At 39.8% G+C, this 15,152-nt stretch overlaps 1 protein-coding gene across 5 annotated transcripts in view; it reads right to left on the bottom strand.

Annotated features, from left to right (window-relative positions):
* Positions 1-13,903, bottom strand: part of RALGAPA1 (Ral GTPase activating protein catalytic subunit alpha 1) — a 230,371-nt gene extending 216,468 nt beyond the window's left edge. For all 5 annotated transcript variants that reach the window (XM_047797747.1, XM_047797742.1, XM_047797745.1 and 2 more), the window contains exon 1: positions 13,326-13,903. In XM_047797747.1, the coding sequence (XP_047653703.1) occupies positions 13,326-13,431 (106 nt within the window). In that variant the 5' untranslated portion in view covers positions 13,432-13,903. The remainder of the gene's footprint in view (positions 1-13,325) is intronic.
* Positions 13,904-15,152: the final 1,249 nt, after the last annotated feature.

Genomic DNA, 15,152 nt, shown 5'->3' with positions numbered 1-15,152 from the left:
TGTGGCTCAGCGGAAACAAATCCAACTAGGAACCATGAGGTTGTGGGTTCGATCCCTGGCCTCGATCAGTGAGTTAAGTATCCAGCGTTGCCGTGAGCTGTGGTATAGATCGCAGACGCAGCTGGGATCTGGTGTTGCTATGGCTCTGGCATAGGCCGGCAGCAACAGCTCCGATTAGACAGACCCCTAGCCTGGGACCTCCATATGCCATGAGTGCGGCCCTAAAAAAGACAAAAAACAAACAAACAAAAAAAAAAAACAAAGACAGCTTACAGCACTTTCAAACAGCTTGTTTTACTAAGAAAATTAATCAATAACATTCTTTAGGTAAATAATCCACTCAAAAAATCATTTCTTCACAAATACATAAAGATAAAACATTTCAATGAACTCAAATTAATTTGTCAAAACAGGAGTCAAATTAAAGAATATAAATTAGAGGCTGGATCAAGATGCCAGAGGAGTAGGACGTGGCACTCACCTTCTCCCACAAACAATTAAAAAAAAAAAACTACCTACACATAGAACGATTTGCACAGAACATCTACGGAATGGTGGCAGAGGACCTCAGACTTCCAAAAAAAAAAAAAAAAAAGGTAAACCTTCCACATAACTGGGAAAAAAAAGAGATAGAGAGAAAAGGAGGGATAAAAAGGAATCAGGTTGAGACCATCACTCCTCAGAGGCAGTGGTGAAAAAGGAAAGGAATTCTCACTGCCACCTAAATGATGGGGAGATCAGCCAGAACAGAAAGGGAGCATCAAAGTCTCAGAAAAAAGCTCAGCAGCCAGTTTGAGAAGACCAAAGCAGAGAAAGAGCCACAAGACAATTGATTCCACCACCCAGTGCACTACAGCCTGAGACACTCCAGCAAGGGCTGAGTGATGAGATTTGGATAGGAAGGTCAGTTCTTGGGAGAGGATTAGGGATGGCTGTGTGGACGCAGCCTGAGGGGCCCAGGGAGTAGTGCCCTGTAGCCAAGGAAGCAGGGGAGAAGGTCTGGGCCTGCAGGAGAAGCAAGGCACCATTTTTGGGGAAAGCAAGAAGAGGAGGGGAGGGATGGCCACAGGAACTTCTTTCTCTGCACACATGGGAGCTATCAGGCAGCAGGGCGGGACCTCTTGCACAGGTGACAAGGAAAGGTGCAAACTGTTGCAGCCATCTCGAACTCTAGTAGTGGGCACGGCCTACCACTATTAAGGGTTCTGTGAATACTCATCACCTTTGGCCCTAGGGGTTACTCCCAAGGAGAGTCCTGTGTCCGAGCGCCACCCACTGTCCTCACCTCCCTGGGAACACACATGCCCCACTGTTGCCACTGCCAAAGATTCTTGGGACAGCCTCCACCTCCCTGAGGGTCAGTGCCACTGCCAAGAGCCCTGCAACCAGGAGCATCCTGTTGCCCCGAACTGCCCATGAGACCTCGCCACTGTCAAGAGCCCAGCACAAAGATGCTGCAATGCCCACTGCCCCCATCTTCCTGGAAGCAACCACAGGCTAAACACCTTCACCCCCCAACATCAGGGAAAATGGACTGCACACACTGAGAAAAGAAGACAGCAAGCATACAAACCAAAAGCAGCCTTCACACCAAAAAGGCAGTAAACACTCAAAAGCTACCAAGGGACACTACCAAATACAAATAGCCCTCCAAGACTACAATAGATAACTGTTTTCCCTGAGCTCACAGAATAAGAAAAATGTAAGCAAAATAAAGAAGCACTAGAACCATTTCCAGTTAATAGGAGATTTCTACTGAAGGAGCAAACAATGAAACAGACCTCTGAAATCTAACAGACATGGAGTTCAAAAAGGAGGTAATGAAAATACTGAAGAAATTAAGAATGAATATCAACATTAATGCAGGTTGCTTTAAAGAGGAACTAGAAACTATAAGAAGGAACCAAGAAAAATTAGAAAATTCATTTGCAGAGGCAAAAGCTCAGTTAAAGGCATTGAACAGCAGAACAAATAAGTGACGGGCAAGATAGAATAACAGAAATCACCCAATCAGGACAGCATACAGAAAATCAAATTTAAAAAGTGAAAGGAGTTCCCATTGTGGCTCAGCAGGTTAAGAGCCTGACCAGTATCCATGAGATACTGAGATCCCTGGCCTTGCTCGGTGGGTTAAGGATCCAGCACTGCCACAAGCTGCGGTGTAGGTCTCAGATGTGGCTCAAATCTGGCATGGCTGTGGCTGTGGCACAGGTCAACAGCTGCAGCTCCAATTCGACCCCCAGCCTGGGAACTTCTGAATGCTGCAGGTGCAGCTCCTAAAAAAAAGGGGGAAAAAAGTGAAAGCAACGTAAGAACTCTACGGGATGATATAAAGAAGGCCAATCTATGCATAACAGGGATTCTGGTGGAGAAAAAAGGGGGGAGGGATTGAAAATATATTGGAAAAAATTATGGCTGAAAACTTTCCAAGTCTAAAAAAGGAAACAGATATCCAGATACAGGAGGCACAGAGGGCCCCAAACAAGTTGAACCCAAACAGACCTATACCAAGGCATATTATGGTAAAAATGGCAAAGATTAAAGATAAGGAGAGGATTCTGAAGACAGCAAGAGAAAAACAAAGAGGTAATTACAAGGGAACCTCCATAAGGCTATCAGCTGATATATCTACAGAAATGCTACAGGCTAGAAGACAGTGGCAAGATACATTCAAAGTTTTAAAAGGGAAAAATATGCAACCTAGAATACTCCACCCAGCAAGACTATCATTTAAAATAGGAGAAATAAAGAATTTCTCAAACTAAAAGAATACAGCAATAAACCCATTCTAAAAGAAATATTGAAAGGTTTCTTCTAAATTTGAGAGAAGATAAAAGATGAAGGAAATCCCAGTTGGAAAATAATCACTTAAATAAGCCAGTATACAGATCAAAAACAAAAACTATTTTGTGAAAAAAGAGAACACAAAGAATAACAAAAGGATAAAATGAAGATGTAAAAAAGGACATCAAAATCATAAACTGTGGTGAAGGAAAGAAGAAAAATCTAAACTCTTTTTTAGAATCTGCTTGAGCTTATATGACTATCAGTCTCAAGGAAGCAGACATAGTAAACAGTAAACATACTTGAAAAATAGGGCAACCACAAAGCAAAACCAAGCAATATATTCAAAAAAACCAAAAAGAGAACACAAGAAAAATAAAAGGAAAGCATCAAACCAAAAAAAGAAAAGAAAAAGAAAGGAACAATGGATAACACAGAATCAACTGGAAAACAAGGCTTAAAATGGCAATAAATACATATTTATCAATAATTACCTTAAAGGTCAATGGCCCGAATGCTTCAATGAAAAGAGAGTGCTAGACTGATTAAAAAAAAAAAAAAAAGAGCCTACAATATGCTACCTACAAGAGAGCTAACTTAGGACAAAGGATACATATAAATTGAAAGTGATGTTACAGAAAAAGATATTTCACATAAATGGAAATGACAGGAAAGCAGGAGTCACAATACTCATTTACCAGACAAAACAGACTTTTTAAAACAAAGGCCAGAAACAAAGATAAAGTAGGGTACTATTTAACGACTCAAGGATCAATTAAAGAAGTGGATATTACACCCATCAACATAAATGCCCCTGAAACAGGAGCACCTGAATACATATAACAAATACTAATAAACATAAAAGGAGAAATTGATGAGAATACAATAACAGTAAGAGATTTTAACATCCCACTCATATCAAAAGACAGATCTTCTAGACAGAAAATCAGTAAGGCAACAGAGATTCTACATGATACAACAGAACACACTTAATTGATACTTTCAGGGCATTACATCCAAAAACAAGAATATACATTCTCTTCAAATGCACACAGAACATTCTCTAAGATTGACCACAAATTTAAGAGTACAGAAATTACAAGTATGTTCTCTGACTACAATGGTATGAAATTAGAAATCAACCAAAGGAGGGAGTTCCTGTCAAACAAATCTGAGAGTATCCACGAGGATGCAGGTTCAATCCCTAGCCTCACTCAAAGGGTTAAGTATCCAGTGTTGCCATGAGCTATGGTTTAGGTCACAGATGTGGCTTGGATCTAGCATTGCTGTGGCTGTGGCATAGCTGGCAGCTAGAGTTCCCATTTGACCCCTAACCTGGGAACCTCCATGTGCCATGGGTACGGCCTTAAAAACACAAAAAAAAGAGAAGAAATCAACCAAAGGAAAAGAAATGAGAAAAAATTGACTCCATGGAGACTAAACAACACGCTACCAAAAAAACCAATGGGTAAATGAGGAAATTAAAAAATACCTTGAGACAAATGACAATGAAAACACAACCATACAAAAGTCTACGTGATGATGCAAAAGCAGTTCTTAGAGGGATGTTCAAAGTGATACAGGCCCTCCTCAAAAAACCAAAAAAAACTCACATCAACAACCTAAACTACCACTTAAAAGAATTAGAAAAAGAAGAACAAATAAAGCCTGAAGTCAGCAGAAGGAAATCATAAAGATCAGAGAGGAAATCAATAAAATAGAGATAAAAGAAAACAATAGAAAAAGTCAATAAACCAAGAGCTGGTTCTTTGAAAGGGTAAGCAAAATTGACAAACCTCTGGCCAGACTCACCAAGAAGAGAGAGGAAAACCAAATAAACAAGATAAATTTTGTTTATTTAAGGAGAAATTAATTTCTTAATCTCAAAAGGAAAAATCTTGGAGTTCCCGTCATGGCTCAGTGGTTAACAAATCCAACTAGGAACCATGAGGTTGCGGGTTCAATCCCTGGCCTCACTCAGTGGGTTAAGGATCTGGCGTTGCCGTGAGCTGTGGTGTAGGTTGCAGATGCAGCTCAGATCCCAAGTTGCTGTGGCTCTGGCGTAGGCTGGCGGCTACAGCTCCATTTGGACCCCTAGCCTGGGAACCTCCATATGCTGCTAGTGAGGCCCTAGAAAAGGCAAAAAGACCAAAAAAAAAAAAAAAGAGAGAGAGAGAGAAATATCAATGGATATAAGAGAATACTATGAACAATTACATGCTAACAAATTTGACAACTTGGAAGAAATGAACAACTTTCTGGAAACATATAGCCTACCAAAACTGAATCAAGAAGAAATAGATCATGTGAACAGACCAATCACTAGAAATGAAATTGAATATGTAATGGGAAAAAAAAAACACTCCCTACAAACAAAAGTCTAGGACCAGAGAGCTTCACAGGCAAATTCTACCAAACATACAAAGGAGAACTTACCAATCCTTTATAAATTTTTCCCAAAGACAGAAGAAGGAACACTCTGAAAGACATTCTATGAAGCCACCATCACCCTAATACCAAAACCAGACAACAATACTACCAAAAAAGAAAATTATAGGCCAATATCTTTGATGAATGTAGATGCAAAAATTTTAAAACAAAATTTTGGCCAACTAAACCCAACACGTTAAAAAAAAAAAAAAAAATACACCATGACCAAGCATGATCCATCTCAAGTGCACAAAGATGGTTTAACATACACAAATCAATGTCATTTACCACATTAACAAAAGTCAAAAACTACATGATCATTTCAATAGATGCAGAAAAAGCACTTGACAAAATTCAACATCCATTCATAATAAAAACCTCTTACCAAGTGGATATAGAGGGATTATACCTTAACATAATAAAAGCCATACATGACAAACCCATAGCCAATACTCAATGGAGAAAAGCTGAAAGCCTTCCCACTAAAATCTGGAACAAAATAAGGATCCCCACCCTTACCACTTTTATTCAACAGAGTACTGCAAGTCCTAGCCACAGCAATCAGACAAAAAATAAACAAAAGGTATCCAAATGGGAAGAGAAGAGGTAAAATTTTGACTATATGCAGATGACATGATACTATACATAAAAAATCCTAAGGACTCCAAACAAAATCTACTCAAACTGACAAATTCAGCAAAGAAACAAGATACAAGATGAAAATTCAAAAATCAATTACATTTTTGTATACTAACAATAAAATATTAGAAAAGGAATATAAAAAAACACCAAAAAAATTTAATACCTAGGAATAAGCCTGACCAAGGAGGTGAAAGACTTATATGCTGAGAATTATAAAACTTTAATAAAGGAAATTAAAGAGAATTCTAAGAAATGGAAAGATATCCCATGCTCCTGGATTGGAAGAATTAATACTGTTAAAATGGCCATACTACCCAAAACAATCTACAGATGTAATGAGATTCCTACCAAATTACCCATGACATTTTTCACAGAACTAAAATAATTCAAAAATTTCTATGGGAGTTGCCATCGTAGCTCAGCAGTAATATATCTGACTGGTGTCCATGAGGATGCCTGTTCAATCCCTGGCCTCACTCAGTGGGTTAAGGATCCCATATTGCTGTGACTGTGGTGTAAGGCTGGCAGTTACAGCTCCGATTTGACTCCTAGCCCACAAACTTCCATATGCCATGGTGTAGCCCTAAAAAAAAAGTTACATAGCACCATAAAAGACCCAGAATTGCCAAAGCAATCCTGAGCGAAAAAAAAAACAAAACAGGAGGCATAATTCTCCCAGACTTCATACTATATTACAAAGCTACAGTAATCCAGATAGTATGGTATTGGGACAAAAACAGTCATATGGATCAATGGATCAGAATAGAGCCCAGAAATAAATCCAGACTCTTATGGTCAATTAATCTTTGACAAACAAGGAAAGAATATAAAATGGGGAAAAGACAGTCTCTGCAGCAAGTGGTGCTGAGAAAACTAGACAGCTGCATGCAATTCAATGAAAACAGAACACACCCTCACACCATGCACATAATAAACTCAAAATGGCTTAGAGACTTAAATATTAAGATGTAACACTATAAAATTCCTAAAAGAGAACACAGGCAAACATTCTCTTACAAAAACTACACAAATGTTTTATTCAGTCATTTTCCCAAGGCAACAGAAATAAAAATAAAAATAAATGGGACCTAATCAAACTTAAAGCAATTACACAGCAAAGGAAACCATTAAAAAAACAGAAAGACAACCTAGGGAATGGGAGAAAATAGTTGCAAACTATGTACCTGACAAGGGCTTCATCTCCAAAATATACCAACAATTCATAGAATTCAACAACAATGAAACAAACAACCCAATCAAAAAATGGGCATAAGACCTAAATAGACATTTCTCCAAAGAAGACATATGGATGGCCAGTAGGCACATGAAAAAACTGCTCATCACTAATTACTGGAGAAACGCAAATCAAAACTACAATGAGGTACCACCTCACACCATCAGAATGGCTATCACTAATAAATCTACTAATAACAAATGCTGGAGGGGGTATGGAGAAAAGGGAACCTTCCTACACTGTTGGTGGGAATGTAAACTGGTACAACCACTATAGAAAACAGTATGGAGGTTCCTCAGAAAACTCAGTATAGAACTACCATATGATCCGGCAATACCAATCCAGGGTATCTATCCAGACAAAACTTTCATTTAAAATGATATATGCACCCCTATGTTCACTGCAGCACCTAGTCACAATAGCCAAGATATGGAAACAACCTAAAAGTCTACTGACAGATGAATGGATTAAGAAGATGTGGTACATATACACAATGAAATATTATTCAGCCATAAAAAAAGAACACCAATAATGCCATTTGCAGCAACATGGATGGAACTAGAGATTCTCATACCAAGTGAAGTAAGCTGAAAGAGAAAGACAAATACTATATGATATCACTTATATCTGGAATCTAATATACGACACAAATGAACATATCTACAAAACAGAAATAGACTCAGAAACATGGAGAACAGATTTGTGATTGCCAAGGGGGCAGAGGAAGGGAGTAGGATGGACTGTGAGTTTAGGGTTAGTAGATGCAAACTACTACATTTAGAATGGATAGCAAGGAGGTCCTACTGCATAGCACAGGGAACTATATCCAGTCTCTTAGGATAGACCATGATAGAAGATAATATAAAATAGGGAATGTACATATACATATAACTGGGTCACTTTGCTGTACAGCAGAAATTGGCACAACACTGTAAATAAACTATACTTTAAAAAATAAATACAAAGAGTTTATACAAATTAAAGAATACAATAGTGTTCAATGCCACGTATGTAGGATTACTTGGTAACGTTCCTTATTAATTTTGGATTTGCCTATCAAATCCTTAAAAATATTTTTTCAGGGAGTTCCCATCGTGGCACAGTGTTTAACGAATCCGACTAGGAACCATGAGGTTGCGGGTTCAGTCCCTGCCCTTGCTCAGTGGGTTAACGATCCGGCATTGCCGTGAGCTGTGGTGTAGGTTGCAGACGCGGCTCAGATCCCGCGTTGCTGTGGCTCTGGCATAGGCCGGTGGCTACAGCTTCGATTCGACCCCTAGCCTGGGAACCTCCATATGCTGCAGGAGTGGCCCAAAGAAATAGCAAAAAGACAAAAAATATATATATATATTTTTTTCATATTAAGTTAGATTATTTTACAGGCAGTTCACAATGACTCCTACACATTTTCAGATTTCCAGGCATATCTGTCCCAAGTTAATCTATACCATTTTCAAGTTATCTACTTAATGAATATATAGTACCTGTTTCTGTCTTTATACATTACCTTTTATACCTAGTGAGCACTAGTTTATTTTTCTGATTTAAGGTACTTTAATCTGATTTTCTTTTTGAAAACATTAATATATTCTGATTGGCAAACAGCTATTTTTCACAGATAGAACCAATAATCAACTGATCATAAATTTCATTAAATATTAAAAGTAAAAATGGGGCCAAGTTGCTTTGTATTAAGCCAATTTTCAGTCTCATTCATTTAAAAGAATGTCTTATTATTGGCATCTGATGTTCAACATCTTGAAAATGGCTGTTTTCGGGGGGGGGGGGGGAGTGTTTTTCTTTTGTTTCAAGCAAGGACAGATGTCAGATAAGGAAAGTAATTCCTGACAGATGGCAAATAAATGTGGTATACACCTTGGACTGCTCCAATTTACTAACTTAAGAGTTTCCAGGCTATGGTAAGAGGAAAGGGAATCCAGGCAGTCAATGTAATCCAGGAGTTGAGAAAATGAGCTGACTGTCCAAGGAAAACAAGATAACTAGAGTCCTCAGAGCAGAGCACCAAAGAGGAGAGAGCTGCACACAGTGGGAATCTAGAAGAATGGAGAGGGTTCCCTTTTAGTACAATCATAAATACTTGCAAGGAAACTTCCCAAGACAAGAAAAAGAACTATGTGAAAGAATTTGAGAGAACAATACAGATGCTCACATAATATAGGGAACAGTGCATGTTCCTAAAAGCTGGAATATAGAAAAAGAATCTATAAAAAATGAAAAGAATTGATATCAGTTCTTTTCAAAAAGCTATGAGAACTTACAATATCCTAAAATACTTCATAATATATTAATCTAATATTATTACTTATTAATATGCCATCAAAGGGAATTCAAAAAAGAAGGGAGGGGAGAAATAAGTTTAGGGAAAAACAGTGAAAAACTTCACAAACTTCACAAAATCTTTATTTTTTTTGTCTTTTTAGGGCACACATGGAGGTTCACCAGGCTAGGGGTCCAATCGGAGCTGTAGCCTCTGGCCTACACCAGAGCCACAGCCACTCGGGATCTGAGCCTCATCTGCGACCTACACCACAGCTCACGGCAACACCGGATCCTTAACCCACTGAGCAAGGCCAGGGATCGAACCCGCAACCTCATGGTTACTAGCAGGGTTCGTTAATCACTGAGCCACAACGGGCTCTCCCTCACAAAATCTTTATAAACCCACAAATATAAGAATGTCAATGACCCTCATCACAAGAAATATTAAGAAAACTATTTCGGAGTTCCCGTAGTGGTGCAATGGTTAATGAATCTGAATAGGAACCATGAGGTTGAGGATTCGATCCCTGCCCTTGCTCAGTGGGTTAAGGATCTGGCGTTGGCGTGAGCTGTGGTGTAGGTTGCAGATGTGGCTTGGATCCCGAGTTGCTGTGGCTCTGGTGTAGGCCAGCAGCTACAGCTCCAATTAGACCCCTAGCCTGGGAACCTCCATATGCCACAGGAGCATCGCTAGAAAAGGCAAAAAGACAAAAAAAAAGGAAAACTATTTCATGGCACGTCTTGATCAAATTACTCAAAACTAGTCATGAAGAGAAAAATGTTAAAAGCAGTCAGAAGATGAAGAAAAAAAGCAGATACATACAGAGTAAGATTAGAATGATAGCAGACTTAACCAGAAACAATGCAAGCAAAGACAGTGGAGTAAATTCTTTAATGGACAAAGGAAAAAAGCCACCAACCTAGAATTCTAATAATACCAAAACATCTTTCAAAAAAGAAGGAAAAATTAAGACTTTTTCACGCAAACGAAAGTACAACAAATCTATGATCAGCAGATTATTACTGCAGAAATACTAAAGGAAGCCCTTCAATCAAAAAACAAATGATGGTGGAGTTCCCACTGTAGCACAGTAAGTTAAAGATCTGGCTTGTCTCTGAAGGCACCAGTTTGACACCAGGCCTGCCCCAGTGGGTTAAGGATCGAGTGTTGCTGCCGCTGTGGCAGAGGTCGCCACTTTAGGATTTAAACAAGACTTTATTTCCATTTTTTTAGTAATTCTAACTTCCAGTTCCTATAAATCAAACATACATCAAAACCAATAAAGACAGCACACTTAAATCTAAATCCTTCAAGAGTCAAGTTATGTAAATTCAGCTAGAATCGTTCTTCAGTGGGAAGACATGCCAGGACAAAGGTTTACAGCAGATGTTTAAATTAGTTCTCACATATCTGGATGCACTCCAATAAATATTCTGAGTGAATGGCAGCTCAAAGGTTAAAAATGTAGTTTAGCTGGAACCAAGCAAAAATTAAAACTTTTCTTAACTGGCAATGCCTCATTATGTTGCAAATTACTTTCCTCATACTGTTACTTTTTGTAAAATCTGCACTTAACTTGCAAAAAGGATTTGAAGTGGCTCTCCCACTAGTAAAATGGGTGACCTCTCAGACATCTTTCATTGTCATTCTACTCTCTCCCATTCATTTTCTTAGGAATTATATTAATCATTTCAAACAAAACAACCATTTAAAGATACAGAATATTTTACTCAATTAATTAATATATTAGAACCAAGTATAGGTCCATCTTTTTTTTTTCCCAATATTTTGACAAGGTTTACCTCAGCACTATTGTCAACTGGGGCTAGAATACTGTTGTGAGGGATTATCCTATGCATTTTAAGATGTTTGGTAGTGTACTTGCTACCCATTATATGCATTTTAAGATGTTTGGTAGTGTACTTGCTACCCATTATATACCCATTATATGCCAGTAGCACCTCCCCCATTTGTTCTGTTACAACCAAAAGTGTCTCCAGATAATCTCATTGTCCCCAGGGGAGCAAAATTGTCCCTAGCTGAAAACTTCTGTTCTAAAGCTGCTAAAGTGCAGTAATCTCTTGGTATGGATGTCAAAAGCATAAAGTCCTCCACTTGAAGGCTATGAAGGTTATTCTAAATGTTTATATACCATATATACTCCATTTCTTTAACCCATAAATTACTAAAAAGCAAAAGAACTTTTTTTTTAATTTTATTTTCAAACTGAGGAAGCTAGCCCCTGCAAAATAGCTAAAACATAATTTAGACCATGTCTCCAAGGTGGAAAAAACTTCTATACCAAAGATGTATATATGAACCACTCGATAATTAAAGAACTAAAACAGTTAATTTAAGAAATGTCAATACTCTACTGGAACTCAACCTAACAGCTCTGCCATTACCACATCTTCAGTTTGTCCCAAGTAGTGTCAAGTTCCATTAAGTCTTCAATTTCAAACTGCCATTATCTGTGGTAAATCTCCTACATCCACACATTAACAGTCTGTCTCAGTCTCCTCGTCAAATTTTTTATTCAGTGACTTAACTCTCAAGTAGAAAAAAAATAAAAAGGTCACAATCTCGATATTTAGATTTATGTTTTCTTGAAAAAACATCTTTTTACATCGTTATACTGGATTTAATTGCTTTCTTACTATGCCACAGGAATAAGCACAATTTACTTGTGATATAGATTTTCTGCTATAAACAGAGAAAGAGTAAAAAACAAACTAGAGACATGAAATCTGGGCTCCAGTTCTGGCTCTGTCTCCTAGTAGCTGAATGACTAATATTTCCAAACTTCAGCTTTCTTATTTGTAAAAACTGAAGGATAATAATTTCCCTGCCTTTAGAGTTATTGCGAGAATTAATTATAATTTATGTGAAGTCATTCTGTAAATATAATTTGCACCATACAAATGCTAGGTGTTATTGGCGGTGTCCTGTGGGTATGAGTAAACAATAGAGTAGAGAAGCATGCACCTCGAATATGGAATTTATATCACTGAATAAACATCACCTGTCAAAACAAGCATTCGTTTGGAAGAGAGCTTGAGATGATAAACTTTGAACTAGGATTCAGGCATCTGGGTTCTAAACTCAGTTCTGCTATTAACTCTCTGTATCAACACAGGCAAACTAACTTCCCTTTTCACCTCAAGTTTCATGTACAAAGATCCAAGTACTGGACCAGATATTCCATAAGTATTATTACAGCCCTTATCAGCCCACGAAATGACCAAGTACCCCAAAAATTCGTTTAACACTATATCCACAACTCAAGAGCAGTTTGGTCGGCCAGCAAAACAGAAAGCAACAAACCAGTAAGAAAACTGTAATTAAAAAGAAAATTTTATATAATTCTCGTAAAGCAAAGGACGATATAAACTACCTTGTTTTCTACGATTAATAATAGTTCTGACTCTAAATGGCCGTAATTACCAACAAGGTGCACTAACAAGGGCGGGGTTCTTTCCCACAAGCTTTTTGGGAACCACCCACTTCCCAAAGAGGTATAACTGCTTCCTCCTGGCCCTCCTTGGCCAATAAACTTGAAAGATTAAGGTTTATATTGTCTAAGAGATTTTTTTTTTCACTTGGGTGGGGATGGCAGTAGTCATGTGACAAACATACCCTATCAACACCATTATCCGCAACCCCAAGTCTCCCGAAAGTCCAAAATGACCTAAGGTTTGAGTAATAAGTGTTTCTTAAAAACAGTTCGAGGCATTAACCCAAAAGGAGATAAAGCTGTCTTAGTGCGATTAGTGTTTGCCAACTGCCAAGCATTCCCTTGCCCAAATTATCCGCCCTCCCACGTCTCTGCAGAGGCGACGCCTCGCCCTCCACTCCCGCATCGCGCCAGGGCTGGAGGGAGAATCCCCAAGGGGTTCCCAGGAGAGAAGGCCGGGCAACCCAGGCCTCCGGGCGTCGCCAACCCTCGCCCCTCACCAATGACGATGCGCAGGTGCTTGAGACGGGTCAGGGCGTCCTTCTTGGTGTCCAGCACCTTCTGGGTAGACTTCTTCACGTCCCCGTGCGGCTTCTTAGAGAACATCCTGCCGCCGCCGCTGCCACGGCCGACTCCGGCCCCCTCGCGGCTGGGTCCCGGCGGCGGAAAGTGGAGAGAGTGGGCGGGGAGGAGACTAGCGTGAGCCGTTCATTCACTCCCCAGCCTTGCGGGCCTCGGAGCAGCCGACTCCTCCCAGATCCAGGCCAGGGCCGCCACCTCCGCCTGCCTCGCGCGGCGGCTGCAAGGTACCTTCGGCTCCGGCTCCAATATGGCGGATCCCCTCTCCCAGCCCCGCACGGAGCGACGGAGAACCGGGCTGGTCGCCGGCCGCCTCCGCCCGCTTCCTGCGGCCGCCGCTCGCCTCCACAGGTCGGGCCCGAGACCCGGGACCCGGAGCCGCGGAGGTGGGGCTGTCGGCGGCAGCGGTACAACTCCTCTCTCCCTGAGGCCCCCTTAAGGTTAAAGCTTCTTTAGCAGCTTAGACCCTGCAGGGGCCGACACGGAGATGGAGTGTGGTGATGGGGTTTCACGACTTTGCCGTCGGTGGCGAATGGTCCCCGTGGCAACCGCCTTCTGACGTCAAGGGTTCTTGACGTCATGCCAGCGTGAGATCACCCTTGGTATTACCCTCCTTTGGTTTCCTGTGGAAGAAGCCAAAGGAGGAGCCCAGCAAAGTCAGGGAAGGTAGTTCCCGCGTGCGCCATTGTTAGCATAGTGACTCCTAGCCAAGCGCTCAGAGTAGTTTTTGTTTAAAAAGGTCCTCCGTCTCCACTGTTTACTATGTCACTTAAGAAGTAAGTAACTTAAGAACATAGCTCCAAAACATCAAAGCAGATGTGCAATATATTTCGCATGCCAATTCCGAAGGCTTTGGTTGTAACACTCCTTCATTTCCTTAAAATGAATTTTGATTAAAGGATATTTGTTTGTTTTGTAAAGGGATGATTAACAATATCCTGTAGTTTAGAGATTTGTAGTGTTTCAGTACATCCTCTTGGTTAAAATTATCTTGCATAAATAAATGAGTTCTCACTAAAGCCTGTGGTCACAGAAAAGTTATAGGGAAAAGATACCTGGAGAACTTTAAAAGTTTAATTTTCTTAATATGTAGAAAGTTCACAAATCCAAGAGAAAGTTGCTAAGACCTAGGTAGAAAAATTAGTAGAAAACAGGGGGGAAAAAAAAAATCACAGTAGTGGATACTCAACCAAAATATGAAAAACATTCACACTGATAATTTTTGTTTGTGGCCACACCTGTGGCTTATGGAAGTTTCCAGGGCAGAGACTGAATACGAGCCACAGCTGTGACCTATGCCACAGCTGTGGCAACACCATATCCTTTAACCCATTTTACAAGGCTGGATATCAAACTGGTGCCTCCAGCAGTGACCTGAGCTACCCGCTGCAGTCAGGTTTTTAACCCACCGTGTTACAGCAGGAACACTTATGGGTAATTTTTTTTAAAATAAGATTAAAACAAATTTTTAAACAAATTTTAAACAGCTTTATTGAGATGTAATTGATAGATGATAATCCACACATTTTCAAAGTGTACAATTTGGTGATTTGGACATTTGCACGCACCCATGAAAACATAAGCACAATCAAAATAGTGAACATATTCATCACCCCCCAAATTTTCCTCTTGCCCCTTGGTAATCCCTCCTTCTTTTTTTATTTTTTCTTTTCCTTTTCTTTTTAGGGCCACACCTATGGTATATGGAAGTTCCAAGGCTAGGGGTCTAACTCCAGCTGCAGCTGCTG

Source organism: Phacochoerus africanus, chromosome 9 (assembly GCF_016906955.1).
Source record: "Phacochoerus africanus isolate WHEZ1 chromosome 9, ROS_Pafr_v1, whole genome shotgun sequence".
Classification (NCBI taxonomy): Eukaryota; Metazoa; Chordata; class Mammalia; order Artiodactyla; family Suidae; genus Phacochoerus; species Phacochoerus africanus.
This window is presented reverse-complemented; position numbering and strand designations above follow the sequence as displayed.